This window comes from Propithecus coquereli, unplaced genomic scaffold, assembly GCF_000956105.1.
Source record: "Propithecus coquereli isolate 6110/MARCELLA unplaced genomic scaffold, Pcoq_1.0 Scaffold131, whole genome shotgun sequence".
In the NCBI taxonomy this organism is placed as follows: domain Eukaryota; kingdom Metazoa; phylum Chordata; class Mammalia; order Primates; family Indriidae; genus Propithecus; species Propithecus coquereli.
This window is the reverse complement of record NW_012137303.1, coordinates 558,960-579,983: the sequence shown is the minus strand read 5'-3', so window position 1 is coordinate 579,983 and position 21,024 is coordinate 558,960. Positions and strand designations below refer to the sequence as shown.

The 21,024-nt window shown below is 37.4% G+C and overlaps 1 protein-coding gene across 1 annotated transcript; it reads right to left on the bottom strand.

The window, feature by feature from the left end:
- Positions 1 to 361: 361 nt before the first annotated feature.
- On the bottom strand, positions 362 to 20,815 carry ZNF184 (zinc finger protein 184). Its single transcript, XM_012638583.1, has 6 exons — positions 20,432 to 20,815; positions 19,987 to 20,139; positions 15,821 to 15,888; positions 6,669 to 6,795; positions 6,202 to 6,297; positions 362 to 2,888 (listed from the first exon to the last, which is right to left on the bottom strand). Exons 2-6 carry the CDS (start codon positions 19,991 to 19,993, stop codon positions 931 to 933), a joined length of 2,256 nt encoding a protein of 751 aa, XP_012494037.1. The 5' UTR covers positions 19,994 to 20,139; positions 20,432 to 20,815; the 3' UTR covers positions 362 to 930.
- Between the last annotated feature and the right edge of the window lie 209 nt (positions 20,816 to 21,024).

The following is a 21,024-nucleotide window of genomic DNA, read 5'->3' as shown; positions in this document are numbered from 1 at the left end:
GTCATGAAAGTAGAACCCACAAATGGGATTAGTGCCCTTATAAAAAGGCATGAGGGCTAGCTCTCTCTGTGTTGTCCACTATGTAAGGACACAAGACAACAGCTATCTGTAACCAGGAAGTGGGCCCTCACCCAACACTGGATCTGCCAGCACCCTGATCTTTGATTTCTCAGCCTCCAAAACTGTGAAAAATAAATTTCAGTTGTTTAGGCCACCTAGTCTATGGCAATTTATTATAACAGCGTAAGTTGACTAAGACACCAGGTGATTCCAATATACAGCCACGGTTAAATAACACTGGTTTAAGCTGTAGAAGCAGACCTCTGTAGTTGTGATAAACTCCTAGAATATTAAAAACACATTAGAAGAGGAAATAATAAGTTTTAATACTCTTACTGAGTTAGGCCACTATATACAAGTAAGTTTTAGTTTGAGGGTACTTTATAATTCTTTTTATTAGGAACAAGTTACCTAAACAACTTAAGTGCGTTAGAACAAGAGCATAATGGATCCCCAGTATAGTTACTGAAGCACAAATTCCTTCTATTGGCAAAACATGCATAAACATACACATTCTAGATGGAACACAGCAAAATGCTTATGTATAGTAAACCTATTCAAGAATATATTATAAATATACAAAACTGATTATAAAATTCCAAACTACCTTTTAAATCATCTACTTCAAATCTCTCATTCCACAGAGGAAACTAAAGCTTAAAACAGTTGAGTTTTCCAATGTCATAAAGTTGCTTAATAACATAATCGGATTAATTCAGCCCAATGTAGTTTCCATTCCATAGCATGATACTACATGATAGTGAAAAGTTAAAGTATTTTAAGCAGTTTCTAAATCCACTCTGATTCTTCAGTACTTAATAAAAGGACAAACTAAATATATCCCCTAAATTTATGATGTTCCTAGAATGGTCATATGCCAGGATGCAGTCTCTGATGTTTGTTAAGAGCAGAACGATATCTGAAGGCTTTTCCACAGTCATTACATCCAAAAGGCTTCTCTCCTGAATGAATTCTCTGATGCTGGATGAGGTATGTGCTCTGGCTGAAAGTCTTCCTGCATTCATTACAGTTATATGGTTTCTCTCCAGTATGAGTATTCTGATGTTCAGTCAGATGAGTGCTCCGACTAAAGGCTTTGTCACATTCATTGCACTTATAGGGCTTCTCTCCAGTGTGAATTCGCTGATGCTGAGTCAGATGGGAGCTCTGGCTAAAAGTCTTATTGCATTTATTACACTGATAGGGTTTTTCTTCTGTGTGCGTTTTCTGATGTTGAGCAAGAGATGAACAATGTCGAAAGGCTTTACCACACTGAGCACACTCATAAGGCTTTGCTCCTGTATGAATTCTCTTATGTTGCGTAAGGTGTATGTTCTGGTTGAATGCTCTCCCACATTCATTACACTTGTAAGGTCTTTCTCCAGTATGAATTTTCCTGTGCTGAATAAGGGATGAGCCATAACTGAAGGTTTTCCCACATTCATGACACTGGTAGGGTTTCTCTCCAGTATGAATTCTTTCATGCTTAGCAAGAGATGAACTCCGAATAAAGGCTTTTCCACATTCCTTGCATTCATAGGCTTTCTCTTGAGTATGAGTTTTCTGATGTTGATTAAGGTTTGAGAGATAACTGAAAGCCTTTCCACATTCATTGCATTCAAAGGGCTTTTCTCTGGTGTGAATTCTCCGATGTTGAGTAAGGGATGAGCAGTAACTGAAGGCCTTTCCACATTCATTGCATTTGTAAGGTTTTTCTCCAGTATGAATTTTCAGATGTTGAGCAAGGGATGACCAATAACTAAAAGATTTTCCACATTCTGCACAATCATAGGGTTTCTCCCCAGTATGTGTTTTTTGATGCTGAGTGAGGTTTGAGTGCTGGCTGAAGGCTTTCCCACATTCATTGCATTCATACGGTTTTTCACCAGTATGAATCATATGATGACGGATAAACGTTGAGGGCCCATTGAATGCCTTCCCACATTCATTACATTTGTAGGTTTTCTCTCCAGTATGAATTTTTTGATGTTGAGTAAGGTGTGTGCTCCTGGTGAAGGTTTTATCACATTCATCACATTTAAAAGGTTTTTCTCCTGTATGAATTTTCTGATGTTCCATAAAGTGGCCTCTCTGGCTAAAGGCTTTTCCACATTCATTACAAGTATATGGCTTCTCACCAGTATGAATTCTCTGATGCTGAACAAGATGGGTCCTCTGGCTAAAGGCTTTTCCACATTCATCACATTTATAGGGTTTTTCTCCAGTGTGAATTCTTTGATGTTGAGTAAGAGATGGACCCTCAATGAAGCCTTTTCCACACTGATCACATTTATATGGTTTATCTCCAGTATGAATTCTTTGATGGTTTATAAGGTTTTCACTCCGGCTGAAGGCTTTTTCACATTCACTACATTTGTAGGGTTTTTCTCCAGTATGTGTTCTTTGATGCCGAATAAGAGCCGAACAATAACTAAAAGCTTTCCCACATTCATTGCACTTACAAGATTTCTCTTTTTTAATTGGGTTTGAATTCTGTTTGACACTTGTTTCAGTAGAGGTCTTTTCTGGAGATATTGCTTGTTGTGTTACGAGGCTTGAACTCACATTGATGCTTTTCCCAAATTCATTATTTACAGGGCCTTTCTCCCAAGGGGATATTGTCTTTTCAGTTATTTTTATTTCCCTTGGCAGTGCCTGTTGGTTTGCCTTCTGCCTCTCTAGATTGCCTTCAGATTCCCAGGTTTCTAAGAAATTAGAACTCCAAGAATCATCCCTTTTGTGTTTTTCTACTAGTACCTCTGGAGATGGCTCTTCAGAAATGTCAAGCTCTCGGGCTGACACATTATTTTTGGCTCTTGTCTCCCAATCTGAAAGAAAAAGAAAATGCCAGTATTTTTTGAATAGAGAAAAACAAAACTGCCATTGTGAGAATGATCCAATTAAACTAAAAATAAAGCCCTCAGGAAACTCTGATGGTTTTCAAAAATACAGCTGTATTATTTGGGGAGAAAGTTGGAAGGAGCTAAGGAGAATGATAAATAAAATATAAAAGTGGTAAGAAAATGTCTAATTCAATTTCATAAATGTAAGAACCAGTAAGGGAACTCCATTTAAGGTGATAATTAATTTAAAAGGTGACCATAGAGATGGCTAAGAGTAGACAGAAATGTACGGAATCTGAAGGAGGCAGTCTGAATTGGGATTCTAATTGCTAATGTACAACAAAATAAAAATCCAAGATCCATGATTTAAAGAGAACAAACAAGAAAGATATGGCTAAGATGCCAGGGTCTTTACCCTGGAACACTGACAGAATGGTCATGTTATTACTAGAAATGGGAGAGTTGTAAATAGCAGAGGAAATAATTTAAGAGGGAGAAGATAACAAGTTCAAGTCTAGGCAATTTAAGAATTAGGAAAAGAAATGGAGGACTGGACTGTAGCAGTGTTTGTGAAAGTGGAAGATGCCAAAAGTAGCAGAAAATCCAGGATGTTCAAACTGTCAGCTCCAAAGTGGAAGGAAAAGAATAGCTAAAACCATATATGTATAGGAGAAAGAGCAGAGGTAGGGGGAAGATCCTTGAGAGTATTTAGGGTAATAGGATGAATAAAATATACTAATGAAAGAAAGCCGTTTATTAGCAAATATACAAAATAACAGAATAAACAAAAAGACAATAAAGTATACAATCAGGAAGTAGAGTGCTGCCCAAGATAAGACAACTAGAAGTAGGGTAGTCACTACTGGCAGTATCCTTAAAAAACAAAGTCTGTGTTTAACATAACACTTCTTCAGTTCCACTGGTAACAAGAGGTTACAGAAGACCCTGGAGAATCCTGAATCTTTCCCATGCTGTGAGCCCAGTCACTACTACTATGACTATCACTGCATGGAGGAACAGTGAGGCAGCACCCAGAGCTGTCTACCATCCCCTCCACACCTGGCACCATGGGTAATGGTGCAGTGTTCATCAGTGTAGGCAGCCCCACAGCAGCAGAATTTCTCCAGCAGGGACAAGATCAACCAAGATAGGCTTTGGGAATGGCTAATTCTTTAAGAAATTAATGTATTTTCATCAATAGAAATGATACCAAGGAAGTTATGTTTGTACAGCAGGTGGCCCATAAAGAAAACCTCCTGGAAGTAGTTTGCAGTGAAGGATGTGGAGACCATGGAGTCTGATACTGTTAAAGGAGAAAAGGGCATGTAAGTGGCAGATCTCCAAACCTGGTTGGAATTTCAGTTGAAGACAACATGAAGCAGATCATGACCAAAGTTATCTACATTGTATATCTTCAACTCAATAACCAACAGACTTACCAGAATATCTGGGATGGGCAAAGAATGAAGGACTGGAGAAAGTTCCAGAAGACCAGATTGAACAATACCATCCCTACTGCAGAAAGCAATGCCCACTTTACTGTACACAAAGTCTATGGGCACTGACCACAGTATTCTGACAGCTGTGCATGGAGAAGTAGTCCAGGGTGCTGAGAACCAGAGTATAAGAGAACAAGGTATATAAGTGAGACAGAATACACATTTGGGTTATAGATCACGATTCTGCAGGGGCCAGGTCACTAAGACAGCCTCAAGAAGACAGCAATAAAGAGGATGAGAAAAATGATGGAGAATAGGCCCAGGGCCAGTGGCCACCTCAATGTAGGTACTGTCACAATTTCAATTACCTGCAGAGATATCTACAAAACTTTATGTCATTTTTATAGAGATAAAAGCAGCCAACTCACCAGCTAAGAATAAATCTGTTCCAAATGCTAAAGAAAACAGAATTGAGTGCTGATTTACTAAGACTACCATCATCAAGTCAAATTCCAGCAATAAGAAGTTAACAAAAGCATGAAGTTCAATCCTCAAGTGTTCACCTCCTGTACACTAACCAGATAACTGGAGCTAGCTACATTATTATCTATGCAACATGGGAAGTTTTATTATTTTTACCTAAATAAGTCTCTTTTTGGTAAAGATTGAAGTGTTTTTTGAAAATCCTAGGTTTTTCAATAAACATTTAAGTGTTTTAAAACTGTTTTCTATCTGATCAAGTTGGGATTTTTTTAAAACTTCATTTTTAATTTGTAATAAAATTTGACAACTTGCTTTTCCCAAAAGTTAACTAACTGTAAGCACCAGTTAATAAAGCTCATATTTTTTTAATTAAGTTTTCTAAATTATGAAACAATCTTCTAGGAGAAAGATTTTAAAGATATGATACAAAAAAAGGGATTCATGGTTAGAGAAAGACAGAAGAGAGGGAGCAAGAAAGAGAGGGAGAGAAGAGGAAGAAAGAAGAGAAATGTTACATTCTATGCAACCCAGTTGGACATTCATAATGCCTGATTGCCTACTAAAAAATTCTCTGACTGGTACTACAGTAAGAAATTTGCTAAAATTTTGGCTAATCTAGCATTTCCCAAATTTGAACATAGTACATATTTTTCCCCACCTATACTCCACTAACTCTGGAGATGTATCCCTTATTTAGAGTGACTAGGTTTGTACATTTTTCCAGGGTCAGATCTTTGAAAAGGTTACTTTGTACAGTTTGGAAACTGATGATTTAGAAGAAAGTTATTCATATCTTCAAAGATAGCATGATAAAGTGATAGAATCAGAACTGTACATGAGATTAAGAAAGGATTAGGTGATAAAGAAATGAAGGCTGCGGGTATGGAGCTCAGTTGTGTTGAGTTTGGTTGGGAAAGAAAAGAGAGAGATAGGATGGGATGGTAGCCAGAAGGATTCACAGTGTTGAGTAAATGTATTTGGAAATATAGGCTATCTATTTTGTCTGAAGGTACTAGGGATGGAGCCTATCAATCCAAAATAGAAAATTTTAAGAACTGAAAAGTGAGAGGATAATTATGAGATCAGGGTTCCAAAGGAAGTGGAAAGAGATGGAATACAGAGTCCAGGTCGAGAGATTGACTTTAGATAAAGGCAGGAAGGACACCTCCTCTAAAAGAAGTATAAAAATAGAATACAGATTGAGACAGTTAGTGACATGACAAAGCATAAGAAAGTCCAAAACAGATGGCTTCCCATTTCTCATAAGAGATACTTTAAAGAGAAGTGAGTACATCTATTCTTCAGACATAAAATTCTCTTTTATCAGGCTAGCAGTTAGAATTAATGATACTCATCTGCTGGCATCTTTTACTTACCTGCAAAGGTACCTACTGGAATGCCCGATTCTATGACCCATGGCTCTGTTCCTTGCTCTAATTGGGAAATCACATCAGGTTTGGAAACCTGGAGTCCTGTTCGTGGGGAGAAAAAAAAACAAAGAAACCTGTCTCCAGTAAGAGAAAAGTACCATATCAGAATTCAATCTCACCATTTTGTCTTTAGAAAAAATGATATGTAGGATAAATCTGATGGCAGTGGATAACATACCAAGCTCCAGAGTTATAAATTCCCAGACACGGTAAGGGTATAATCTGGGAACTAATCTTGGTTCAGGAAAATTATTAGTTTGTCCCTCTGCTTGCTAGGAGAGTAGGAACTTTTTCAAAAACTTCCAAAATTGGTTGCTGTTGGTCCCTAAACTTAAAGGCAAAACTCACCTAAGCACAGGAGGAACCCTCTTCCTCCACATCCCCTGATATTAATTCAGCAAAGTCATCCTTACCTATAGAGACCAGGTGTGTATAATTTTCCAATGTCACATCCCTAAACAAATCTCTCTGGACAGGATCCAGCTGCTTCCATTCTTCCTGGGTAAAGTCTACTATCACATCCTTGAAGGTCACTGATTCCTGAAATACCAAACATATTTCTGCTTAGCCATAAAGCATTTACCTAGAAAAGGGGTAAAGTTAGCAATACTGACAGAAGAAAGATCATCTATCTGAAAGTGATCTTGACATTTCCTCCTTTGTAAAATAAATAAATATAAAAACAGCATCTGACCCACAGTGTTAGTATAAGAATTAGATAAGAAATGTTCCAGGTGAAATGCTTAATTTAGGGTCTGGCATATAAATGGTGAGTCAGTATGGCTACTGTTGTATTCATTATTATCATCATCATCATTTCTGTGTTCTAAGATAATTAACAGAATAACTATTATTATCTATATTTTTTACAACCTACAATGTGCAAGAATAGCAAAAGATTTTTTTTTAAATAATGGGAGACTTGCCCTGTTACACTTCAAAATATAGCAAAAGATAAAGTAATTAAAACAGAGTGGCCTGATATAAAATAAAACACAATGAAATAAAATAGAGACTCCAGAAACAGACTCATTTTATAAGAGTTGAAAGAGATTAAGCAGCTTTCAAATTAGTTAAATTAAAAGTCAGTTCAAAGTCTAATTAGTTTAAGATGGATTAGTCACTAAATTGTCTTATAACAAATGACTGTAAAAAAAATTCAGGTGAATTCCTTACATCACAATATACAAAAAAATTTCTACTGGCTAAAAGATTAAATTTCAAAAAAAAAAAGCTAAAACAAAAAGGTAGAATAAAAGACAGGAAAATAGTTATATAAGCTTGAAATGTATAAGGCAAAAATTATAAGACAAAGAGAGACTGACAGATATAATTACCACATAACAATGTAAAACTTCTATAACATACCAAAAACAAAAGGCAATTTAACTAAAAAGCTTCTGCACAGCAAAGGAAACAATCAACAAAGTGAACAGATAACCTGTAGAGGAAGGGAAAATATCTTCAAACTATCATCCAACAAGGGACTAACATCCAAAATATAAAAGGAACTAAAACAACTCAACAGCTAAAAAAAAAAAATCCCATTAAAAAGTGGGAAAAGGATCTGAATAGACATTTCTCAAAAGAAGACATACAAATGGCCTACAAGTATATGGAAAAATGCTCAACATCACTAATCATCAGAGAAATGCAAATCAAAACCATAATGATACCATCTCACCCCAATTAGAATGGCTAATTATCAAAAAGACAAAAAAATAACAAATGCTGGCAAGGATACACTGTTGGTGGGAATGTAAATTAGTACAACCATTGTGGAAAACCGTATGGTATTTTCTTAAAAAACTAAATATAGGCCGGGAGTGGTGGCTCACGCCTGTAATCCTAGCACTATGGGAGGTCGAGGCAGGCGGATTGTTTGAGCTCAGGAGTTCGAGACCAGCCTGAGCAAGAGCGAGACCCTGTCTCTACTAAAAAAAAAGATAGAAAGAAATTAGCTGGACAACTAAATATATATATATATAAAAAAAAAATTAGCCGGGCATGGTGGCGCATGCCACTGAGTAGTCCCAGCTACTCGGGAGGCTGAGGCAGGAGGATTGCTTGAGCCCAGGAGTTTGAGGTTGCTCTGAGCTAGGCTAACGCCACGGCACTCTAGCCCGGGCAACACAGTCAGACTCTGCTTCAAAAAAAAAAACAAAAAACTAAATATAGAACTATCACATGATCCAGCAATCCTGCTACTAGGTATTTATCCAAAGGAAAGGAAATCAGTATATCGAAGAGATATCTGCACCCTCATGTTTATTGCAGCTCTATTCATAATAGCTAAGATAACCTAAATGTCCACCAATAGATGGATAAAGAAAATGTGGTGCATATATATATGTGTATGTTCATACACAATGGAATATCATTCAGCCGTTACAAAAAAAAAAAGAATGAAATCTTGTCATTTGCAGCAACATTCACGAGCCTGGAGGATATTGTGTTAAATAAAATGAGGCAAGCACAGAAAGATAAATATTGCATGTTCTTACTCATATGTAGGAGCTAAAAAAAAATTAAGCTCATAGAAGTAGAGAGTAGAATTGTGGTTATTGTAGGCTGGGAAGGGTGGGGAGGAGAGAAGGTAGGATAGGGAGAGGTTGGTTAATGGATACAAAATTACAGGTATATGGGAGGTCCAAGTTACAGGTATAAGTTCTAGTGTTCTGTGGCACTGTAGGGAGAATATGGTTAATAATAATTTAGCATATTATTTCCCAAAAGCTAGAGGGAGGATTTTGAATGTTCACAAGACAAAGAAATAATAAATGTTCAAGGTAATAGATATGCCAATTACCCTGATTTGATCATTACACATTGTATACAAGTATCAATTATTACTCTGTATTCCATAACTAAGTACAATTATTACATGTTAACTAAAAATAAAAGAAAAAAAGAAACATGAATTCACAATAACAACAACAAAAAGGCCAATAACCCAAACAGGCAAGTCACCCAAGAAACTGTTAATAAACCATGAAAAGATGCTCCACTCCATTAAAAATAGTTAAACAATAAGATAGCAGATTGGGTAACACTGCTAATGTGCTCACATACTATGGTGCAAACACAATCCAAATGCAATCTATCTGGGGGGCAATCTGACAAGATCTATCAAAACTTTAAATGCATATACCACTCAATCCAGTCTTACTGCGTCTAGGGATTTATTCTTCAGAAACACCTCAGGGTACAAAGACATATGAACAAGTTACATTGCAACATCATTTGTGTGAAGGGGAAAAAAATCAAACTACATATCTATTAGTAGGACACTGGTTAAAGAATATTTGGTATATATCCATACTAAAACTTTTATGTAGACATTTTCAAAATGAGCTATCTCTACATGTACTGATTAGAAAATATGTATATATCTATATTAAAAACAGAAAAATGGTATGATCCCATTTTTATGTTTATGAATAAGAGGAAAGTGTATATGTAAATGCATAGAAAAAAAATCTGAAAAAATACCCAACCAAATACTATTGGTGGGACTCCATGGGTAGTGGGACCTGGAGAAATGCAGGAGAACTTCCTACTTTTTTTTTTTTACTAAGTATTTGAAACTGAGTGAGTGTACATAAACTTTGTTTTAAAATAGATAAATATATTAAATCATTAGAACTGCTGCTTCTAACCATGACAGGGCAACTGTACTTGCTTCCCCACTGCAAGCAATAAAACTAAACAATATAACTGCAACAAATCTTTTTATATTTTGAACAGCAGGCAGGACAGAAGTGAGATACCTAGGAGAAAGGAAATACTAACATGAGCCCCCAAATCCCCTCAACTTTTTGCCTGAGGCACTGCCCAGACTGCAGAGCATGGAGATAGAACTCTAGCAAAGCAGTGGTCTTACTGAGCTGAGGAGACAAAGGTAGCAGCTCAGAAATACTGACGCAGGGAATTTGTAGGATAGATACTAGAGAGGAGGGAGGTGCACAGAGGAAGAGCTCCAAAATTCTGGTGTAAACACAATCTCCAAGGGCAGTATGAAGTTAACAACATGACAAAGCTGAATACAGAGTTGAGAAGAGATATGTACAATCAGCTCCCGCAAACAGTTCCAGCATACTTTAGGAGCAGGGCAAGTCTAGACTGTGAGGAAAGAGTTGAAGGAGCAGGTCTGCTGGCTCAATCCTTCCTAAATTCCAGGGATCTACGGATCTATGGTTCTGACCCTTGAACAAGCTCTGAAAACTAAACCTTGGAATGTTTACATAGTCACTGATTAATGATGTGATTCTGTGTGTCTGGAGCATTGAGGCAGGATGTACCAGGCTGTCAGCACTGTTTAAACACATAAATTTATGATGTGTACCAGGTGGCCTAGTGTGGGGTCTGTACCACAGCTGGTCACACGGCAGGATATCATGGCCAATGTGATCAGCAATCCTTAAGAACTCTGGACTCTAAGACTCAAGCAGGCTTCCCTGGGTAGACATTTCTCAAGTCTCTGTGGATCACAAAGAGAAAGTGCATCTGCACAACCATCACACAGGGAGGACTTGGAAGCCTGCATCTGATTTCTCTGGACTCTGCTTATGAATATCCTTTTCTTTATGAACTTCTTTTATATGCTTTGCTGTAATATTCCTTAGCCATAAGTTATGCTACTAAGTCATGTGAGTCATTCCAGTGAATCACCAAACTGAAGGCAAGTCATGGGTCCCTGAAACATAGCTCTAGAGTAAGGCTACACTAGATCAGCGCTAACAAAGCCTACACTTCAAAAAACAAAAGATTAAGCTGTGTCCAAGATGGAATTAACAAAAATTAGATTTACTCTTCTGCATGAAATAACCAAAAAGTTCCAGGCAAAACGAAACAATTTCTAACACACTGAACTTCATATAATGAAAAACAGTGATCCCTGAGAATCAGGAAACTAATGAGGTGAGCCCTACAACTGCTCCAGTTTACTGCCTTGAGAGTTTCCAAGCAGTGGTGCAGGGAGAGGGAAACCAGGAGGAGCCCAACAGATTCCCTTAACTTGAACAAACAGAACTGAGAGTTTGAGGCAATCAAAGTGACTAGAGTTCATAGGACAAAGTACTGGAGAGGAGAAAACTACACAAAGAGAGAAGCAAGGAGAACTGCAGAGGTTCCTTCTTGAGTATTCAGCCAAGTACCAGTCAGTTCATAGGTGTGATCAGATTATCTGAGTCAGAGAAAGAATCATCCAAAAAGTCTCAAGGGACCAGTATCAGCATTCAAAAAGGGCTGGAAATAGTCTGTTGCCATCAGCCAAACTGGAAAACTTCATAATTCATGAGGCACTGGGTAAAATACTCAGAATACTCCTGCCCTAGTAGTGGGGAATAAATGTCCTTAGATTAAATGCTGTTCTGGGCCCACCTAACAAATCTTAAAAGGCCTGAAAGGAACACGCTGGTTCCAGTAACTTAACTGCATCCCAGAATAAGGATCAAGAATATTTTATAGGAATATGAAAATATGCAGAACCCAATAAGATAAAATTCAGTATGTGGCTTGCAATCAAAGATTATCAGGCATGCAGAGAAACAGGAAAGTATAATCTATAATAATGAGAAAAATCAATCAATTGAAACCAACCCAGAACTGACACAGATGCTAGAATTAACAGACAAGAACATTAAAAGCTATGACTCTATTCCACATGTTCAAAAACTTAAGCACAGATGTGGAAATTAAAAAAAAAAAAAAAAACCCAAATGGAACTTCTAGAGCTGAAAATGAGAATGTTTTGAGAGACAAAATACATTGGATAGTATTAACACCAGATTAGGCATTGAGAAGAGTATATTAATAACTTTGAAGATAGAGAAATAGGGCCAGGTATGGTGCCTCACACTTATAATTCCAGTACTTTGGGAGGCCAAGGTAGGAGGATCGCTTGAGGCCAAGAGTTTGAGACAAGCCTGAGCAACATAACAAGACCCCATCTCTACAAAAAAATGTAACAATTATCCTGGCATGATGGTATGCGCCTGAAGTCCCAGCTACTTGGGAGGCTGAGGTGAGAGGATTGCTTGAACCCAGGAGTTCGAGGCTACAGTGAGCTATGATCAGGCCGCTCCACTCTGGGCAACAGAGTGAGACCCTGTCCCTTAGGGAAAAAAAAAAAAGAGGGAAATAGGAACTATCCAAAGTGAAACAGAAAAAAAATAATTTGAAAAAAAGCATTGGGGAGCTATAGGAAAACTTCAAGCAGACCAATATATGTGTAATTGCATGTAGTCCCTGGGCAGGGAGTCAGCAGGTAGGAAGGAGAAAAGAGGAAAGGGAGTCAGAAAAAATATTGGAAGGAATAGTAACTGATTATTTTCCAAACCTGATGAAAATTAAAACCACATATCCTAGAAACTCCATAAACTACAAGCACAAGAAACACAAAGTGCAAATACCAAGATAATCATAATCAAATAGCTCAAACTCAGTGACAGAGAAAATCTTATAAGCAGTCGGAGAAAAAGAGACATGTAAATATATAAGAACAAAGATAAAAATGACAGTGGTATTTCTGTTGGAAACAATGCAAGCATGAAGTCAATGAAGCAATACCAAATACTAAAAGGAAGAAATCTATCAAACTAGAATTCAAAAACAAAGGCAAAATAAAGACTTTAAAATTAGACATAAAAACCTGAAAGAATTCTTTACTAGCAGACCTACACTACAAGAAATGTTAAAGGGTCCCTCAACCAGAAGAAAAATGACACCAGATGAAAATATGGATCTACACCAAGGTTTCTCAACTTTGGCACTATTAATATTTTGGACCAGATAATTCTTTTAAATATTGGGGGGGAAGGAGGCATTGTAGTAAGGCATCCATGGGCCTCAGCCCACTAGATACCAGTACCACTCCCCACCAACTTATGACAATCAAAAAAGTTCCCTAATATTACCAAATGTCTCCTGGGGGGCAAAATTACCCCCAACTGTAAACCACTGATTTATACAAAGGAATGAAGATCACCAAAAATTGTAACTACATAGGTAAATATACACTTTTTTTTCCTTGTTATTTAAATCTTTCAAAAATAATTGGTTACTTAAATGAAAATAGTAACAAAGTATTGTGGGATTTATAACATAAGTAAAATATATGGCAACGATAGCATAAAAACTATTTTATAGAAGGCAGAAATGGAAGCACACTATTGTACTTATGCTATTTATGAAGTAGATATTACTTGAAGGTAAACGGTGATAAATTAATTATGTAAACCTAAAGCAACAACTGAAATAGCAAAGAGTTATGGCAATAAGCCAATGAAGGAGATAAAATGGAATTGTAAGAATATTCAATCCAAAAGAAGACTGGGGGGGAAAAAAAGAACAAAGGCAGTACAAATAATAAACAAACAGCAAGATTATAGACTTAAGCTAAACCATATCAACAATCCTATTAAATGTAACACATTAAGTGTAAAATCATATTAAATATAAATGGTGTAAACACCCCAATTAAAAGGCAGATTTCCAGTTTGAACTGAAAAAAAGCAAAACCCAACTACATGATGTCTGTAAATAACTCACTGTAAGTATAAAGATAAAAATAAGTTAAAAGCAAAAGGATGGAAAAAGATATATTATGCTGACACTAATCAAACATCAAAGTAAACTTCAAGGCAAGTGATAATACCAGCATTAAAAAGGCCATTCCTCAGTGATAAAGGGGTCAACTGATTAAGAGTACATAACAATCCTAAATGTATATGCACCTAATAACAGAGTTTCAAAATACATGAAGCAAAAACAGAATGGCAAGTAGAAATAGATAAAACCACAATAGCCTAATATATCAATACCGTTTTCACAACTGATAAAACAAGTAGATGGAGAATCAATAAGGATATAAAAGACTTGAACAATACTATCAATCAACTTGACTTAACTGATATCTGTGGTATACAGAAGAATGGCCCTCCCAAAGATGTCCATGTCCTAATCCTTAGAGCCTGTGAATATGTACCTAAAATGGCAAAAGAGATTTTGTAAATGTGACCAAGTTAAGGGACCTTGCAAAGGGGAAATTATTCTAAATTACATGGGTGGGCCCAATGTAATCACAAGGGTTCTAGGACTTCCTAGGGTCCTAGGGGAGAAGCAAGAGAATCAGAGAAGGAAATGTGAAGATAGAAGACAAGTCAGGAAAAAATTTGAAGATGTCATAGTGCTGGCTTTGAAGACAGAAGGGGACAATCCAAGGAACATATCAGCCTCTAGAAGCTGGAAAAGGCAAGGTAATAGATTCTCCCCTACAGCCTTCCAGAGGAATGCAGCCCTGACAACACATTTTGGACTTCTGAGCTCTAAAACCGTAAGACAGTAAATCTGTGTTATTTTAAGCCAACTAAGCTTATGGTGATTAATTACAGCAGCAATAGGAAACTAATACATTTGTAAAACACTCTACCCAACAATAGCAAAATATACATTTTTTTTCAAGCACTCAGATGGAGCGTATGCTGGGAAAAAAAAGTCTAAATTTGAAAAGATTTAAGTTATACAAAGTATCTTCTCTGATTCTAGTTTCTTTTCTGATTATAGATTATAGTTCATTCTCTTGATTGTGGTGATAGTTTCATGAGTGTATACATATGTCAAAATGTAACAAATTATATACTTTAAATATGTGCAGTTTATTGTCACAATACACCCCTCAATAAAAAAAGCAATACCAAAAGTACTTGGGACTATTTCTTAGGTACAAAGGAAGATTCAGTTGTAGGACAAGAAGCAAGCAGAAGGGAAAATCGAAGAAGATAAAGGAAATCGATTAAAGGAGGGCTTGAGGTTGATTATGGCTGATGGAGCAACTGTTACCTTTTTGATCTAAGTTCTTAATCAGTTATCCTTTTTTCCTAAAACATTATCAGGTCACTTTTTCTCCATTAAAAACCATTAATGGTTTACAAATGACCTACAGAATAATGCCTTCAACTTCTCATCCAGACATTTAAGGACTTTCATACTGTAACCTTATTCGACCATTTGTTTACCACTTGCCAAAATAAACCATCTCCTCCAAATTTTTCTGAATCTTGTGTAACACCTGTGAATTCTTGTGAACTTCTGATTATAATCTTCTCCATACCTAGAATTCAGCCCCCAACCTTACTTGTTCAAATATCCAAATGTCACCTGTTCTTTGAGAGGTAACACAAATACGCCATCCATGAAATTCTCCTAACCCGTTTAGATCACATACATTTTTCTGTTCTCTGATTTCTACAATACTCATTTCACCTTTCTTATAATTGCCTGTTTTGTTTTTTAGCACTCATTTTGGTCTATTCAAACAAAGGATCAAGTTTTGTACTTCTTTTGCTCTCCCATCCCTGGAGCATAGCAAGATACTAAACAAGAGATTAAGTGGGGAATATATTAGTTAAAGCTGGAGAGGTAGAGCTACAAATGAGGTCACTGGGCAGATGAGAGCCCAGAATGAATTTCCAACATTGGTTTTTGGACAAAAATACCCCTCTGCAAAAGAATGTACACTCTCATTGTAAGGAATAAAATAGCATTTCAGGAAATCCCAACTCACCTGAAAACTGGATGATGGGAATAGAGTATGTCCCCCTTGGAGAAGGGCAGAGTCTGAAGAGGATAGATCTAGGGGAAGAAGAAGAAGCCAAAATGAATTGTCTACAATTTAGCTACTCCCAGCAATCCATAAAGCCCATTTACTTTTCTGTTTGAAACTAACAGAAACTATGCCATCTCCTTTACATTTCAGAATCAGAAAAAAAGATACAAGAGAACTGCTAACTGGGGCCCTGTTTAAGATTTGCTTTAAGATTCAGTTTTGTCCATAGATACTTAGTCATATGGATCACACAACTCAAGCTACAATCCTCATTGAGTCAAAATATTTCTCCTGCCTTTTCTTTGTTACATATAAAATATGAAGAAATAATCAGATTACTTTCCAAAAGTCTTCATATGTCCTTTGAAAACTTTGCTATTAATGCAAATTAAATATCACAGTGACATACACTGTTTACACTATCCACCTACCAGAATGTCTTAAATTAAACAGACATAGTCAATACTAATTGCTGGCAAGAATGCAAAGCAATTGGAACTTTTGCACATTGCTGTGAGGGGTGGGTACATTTATCAACCCTTAGGAAAGTATACACTAAAGTTAAACATAAGTATCTAAGTTAAACATATGTCTACCCTTGATTCAGCAATTCCACTCCTGTGCATACACCAGTAGAATTGCTTGTGTCTATCAAAATACCTGTACAAGAATGTTCGTTGCAAGTTTATTCATAATATCACTAAACTGAAAACAACCCAAATGTGTTTCGACAGGAAAAGATATAAACAAACTGTGGTATATTCATACAAGAGAATATTATTCCAAAATATAAGAGCTACTAACATAACTAACAACATGGATACATCTCATAAATACAATATTGAGCAAAATAAGCCAGACACAAAAGAATGTGTATAGTATAAGACTACATATATATTAAGGTCAAAAGCAGATTAAACTGATCTACAGTGATGGAAGTTAGAATAGTGGTTACCTCTGGAGGGATTAGTGACTGGGCAGGTGCACAAGAGACACTTGTGGGCATTAGAAACATTACATATCTCGGTTACACTAGTATGCACATATATAAAAGTTCACCAATATGTACATTTTATACATCATATGTGTGCACTTTACTGTAATGTGTACCTCAATAAACAAAATGAAAACAAACTTTGCTCTTGAGGAGGTCTATTCAGAGTACTGATTGATAGGAAAGCCTGATTCTCAGAACAAGTCCTCTGATAATTTCTCATGTATAATTATGCAAGTCCCTTGTTTTCTCTAGGCTTCAATTTCCTCATCTTTAAAAGTGTGGAAACAAATATCTGACAAATATACCTTTCAAAATGTTGTTAAGGAGGAGACAGTGGTGGGGAAAATTAAACTAGGTGTACTGTTTCCACAAAGAAGTAGGCAAGAAGAATTTTCTCCCCTTTGAAGTTGAATGTATGCAGAAAGACCAGTGAGGGAAGGTATCTCTGGAAATAAAATCTAAATTAGAGACATGAGGTATGAAATAGAAAGAATAACAATACTATAAGAGATATCTGGGAAAAAAACAAGAAAAAACAATCACAACATATAAAGTTCAGGAAGGATATTTATGACCACAGACACAAATGCATCAGATAGGGGCAATAAACCAAGTGAATTTACACCTGGAAAAAAAAAAAAGAGGGACAGATAGTCTTTTAGGTATTATTAAGGCTTGTTGGGATGGAAGTCATAATGGAATAAGACCCTCAAACTATAGAACCTTTTTAAAAAACTAAAAATACTAAAAAGAAACTAAATATAAGGACATTGGGGAATAGCAGAATAAAAAGAAAAGCTAAATAATCAAAGGCACAGGACCCATATCATTTCAGAGGATCCAGATTGCACCATTAGGGTGCAAGGACAGTCTCTTTGGGATACCACCACTAGGGTGGGTCAGTGGCATCTGATTTTAGGCCCAAGATTCAAATTCCAGAGAAATCCCACTAGCCTACTGTGGGTTTCATGATCAAGCCTTGGTTCAAAGAAGGCTGGGTAAAGTTTACTGAAAATGATCTGATAGAAAGAGATAGACTAAGGGATGGATTACTGTATGCAATGCAATAATCCTGAGTGTGAAACCTGATGGAAACTGTAGATAAATCAAAAAGGAGAGAAAAAACAAAAGCAGCACCATGCTGACAGCAGCATGGCATTGACAGCTTAGGCAAGTGGGGATGATGAATATCAAGAAAACCTAGATGGTTTCAATTGCCTGGATACGTATATAAGTTTCATTTTGTAAAAAATGTGTTAATCAAGAAATTCTTGATTTATCTTAATGGTGTCATGCCTCGGAAAATAGAGAAAGCAATAAAGGGAATTATTATCCTTGACTCAATTTTGGCCAGTATGGAAAAACTTTTGTAACAGAAATCTTACGAAAAAAATGAAGATGTCATCTTGGAGTTTTTAACAGTGAAAGAATTGTTGTACAGTAACAAATAGGTATCTAAGACTTTAGGAAAATAAGGTAAAGAGAAATACTACCTGAAATCTTACCTGAAGGTAAGATGCTTTTGAATCCAAGTAACAGAAACCAAGAGAACCAACAATAGTAACAGTTACAGAAACAAACTGTGTTTCTTGCACATAGTAAATGCTCAGTAAGTGTTACAAATAGTATGATTACAAGGGATAGAAGGTCAGGAAAATTAATCCTAGCTACACAATTGTGAAAAATCTCCCCCCAAAAAAAGAAAAAACAAAGACTTTTAATCAAACCATTTTGGCTGATTTAATTCTTAGGAACTTAGAATTTAAAAGAACATCATAAAAAGACATTAAAGGCAAAAAAAATTGAGAAAAGTATAGCTCAAACCTACATGAATAATATGGGTAATGCTAAGACTTCTTGTGATACTATTTTTAAAAGATGCAAGAAAAAGGACTGACTACATGATAATAGGCTAAACCAAACGTGACTGCATAACCATATCTAAAGAATGTAAAGACAATGACAATGCAGAGGGAAGTCTATAGTGACATGTCACATGGTTTTATCCTTACCTTCACCTGTTTGATTACATGTAGGAAGAAATAGAAGGAATACTCATCAAATCTGCTAGTGACATAAAGTTGGAAATGACAATTAAAACACTGAAGAAGTAAATTAGGATTCATAATTATTCTGACAGGCTAGAACACTTGGCCAAAAAATTGAGCAATCATAAATATGAAGTCCTGAAATTAAGGATAATAACAATTCCATTACACAAGAATGGCAATGTCTAGTTCTTTGCAGTTTATGTAAAAAAGATCTAGGATTTAAAATATAATATTGTTGTTTTCTTTTAAAAGCAAATACAATCTGATGCCAAACAGCAGAAGTATAATCCAAATCAAGAGAAGTAGTACACCATACTTTCAGGTATTCTTCAAAGGACATCCAAAGAATTATGTTTAGTATTAGGTATTGCATTTCAAGAACAATGCTGACAAGCAGTAGAGTTTTTGGAGAAGAGGTCAAGATATATCACATGGACCCATCAAAGGAACTGAGGCCATATTGCTCATAAAATAATTTATAAGGAGGAGTTTTAACAGCTGAATTCACGTATCTGAAGGGCAGCAATGTAAAAGAACTTTTGCTTTGGGGCACTAATAACTAAGAGCAACACAAAAGTTACAGGGACAGGCACTTCTAATATAAAAAACTAAAAAAAAAGAAAGCCAACAAGGGAATAGTCTGCACTCCAAATGGCAAGTTTAATGCCACACTTGTTCTGGTATAGTCTTGACAGACGGCCATCTGCCAAGTATATTTCAAAACTGATTCTTGAATTGAAGGGATGATTACCAAGATTTTTTTTCTGACTACAAGATTATCATTCTAATGTTTAATAAATAGGAGTCATATGGGGATCACAGATATTCTGAATCGTTGTTCCTTTTCATTCCTCAATATGGATGCCAGGAAAAATTAACTCTTTCCCCAAGTTTCTCCCTATAAGGTAAATATGAGTATCTCCCTGAAATGTAATTAGGTTTCTTTACTTACCCCTAAACATAGTGTTCCTTCCTTCCACCTCTTCTGCCAGCTCTGACATCCAGTATTTGATCCTCCAGTCATGACTGTTCTCTAGCTTCCATTACCCCGTTCTCCCCTGATTTGTCCCCATTACCTTCCATCTCAGGAGCTCATCTCGTTCCTCGGGAACTTGGACGCCAGGGTTCGCCAAGCAGCCTTCCTGCAACTCGTACCTCGCTATGACACTCAGATATCCAGCTCCTCTTTCAGGAAGTCTGAGCTCTTACACACGCTGAGGTTGTCTACCCTAAAAGACACAGGATGGAGTCAGCAGCATACGTCACAAAATCACACCTCAGAGTCTTGCAGAGTGGCCAAGAGGTATTACACAAGAGAAGTACCCCAAGAGAGCACTAGAGAGGCATGTGGCACTCCGATGAACAAAAGGAGTGGTGACTGAGTACGCAGGTTCAGGCTCAGATCCAAAAAACCCTTGGTGCCCATCCTACAAGCTGGCCAGGGGCGCCCACAGACCCGGCCCGTTCCCTCTGGGCACAGTTGCAACTCACACCCCTGGGGTCTGATACAGGAAGACACACCTGTTGCGGAGCGTAAAAGCTGGAAGGTGGACCAGCAGGGCGGGGCCCAGCATATGACTTCCCTTTACGCCGGAACAAAAGAACAAAGCCCTCCAATGGATCAGGGCGGGACCGCCCCACACAGAAGGAGGCGAGGGGCGCCCCCCTTCGAGGACTCCCCAGCTTTCTCACGCAGAGGCCTCTACCGGCGAAACCAGAAGGGTGACGTCATGTGCCTGGAGGGCTGGCAGTTGCCATGGTGATACCTGGGCTCCCCTCCCCCTGGCGCGATCCACACACTCGGCTCCCGGGTCCAGAAGCCCTGTAACAGTCACCAGACCTAACGAAGGGAGCCACAGCAACTGGACTTCCAAAGCGCCCCTTTCAACGCCTACAGCTGGCTTCAATGGTCACTTCCGGCCGTGCGGAGACAGCCCCGCCCCGCACGCCTGCTGCGCTGACCCGCGCCCAGCGGACACACAGGACTACGCTTCCCAGAATGCTCCGCGACGATATTTCGGAACTTCATTTCCCAGAAGCTGCAGCAAACGTGGACATTCGCGTGGCGCGGTTCCTGGCGTTCTACCAGCCAGTCATTTGCCCCTGATTGTTTC

Coding starts and splice junctions, on each gene's coding strand:
- ZNF184 (XM_012638583.1), bottom strand. Junction 6,298..6,668: donor TACACACCTGGTCTCTATAG/GTAAGGATGACT, acceptor CCCCACGAACAG/GACTCCAGGTTTCCAAACCT. Junction 2,889..6,201: donor TCCAGTAGGTACCTTTGCAG/GTAAGTAAAAGA, acceptor TTTTTCTTTCAG/ATTGGGAGACAAGAGCCAAA.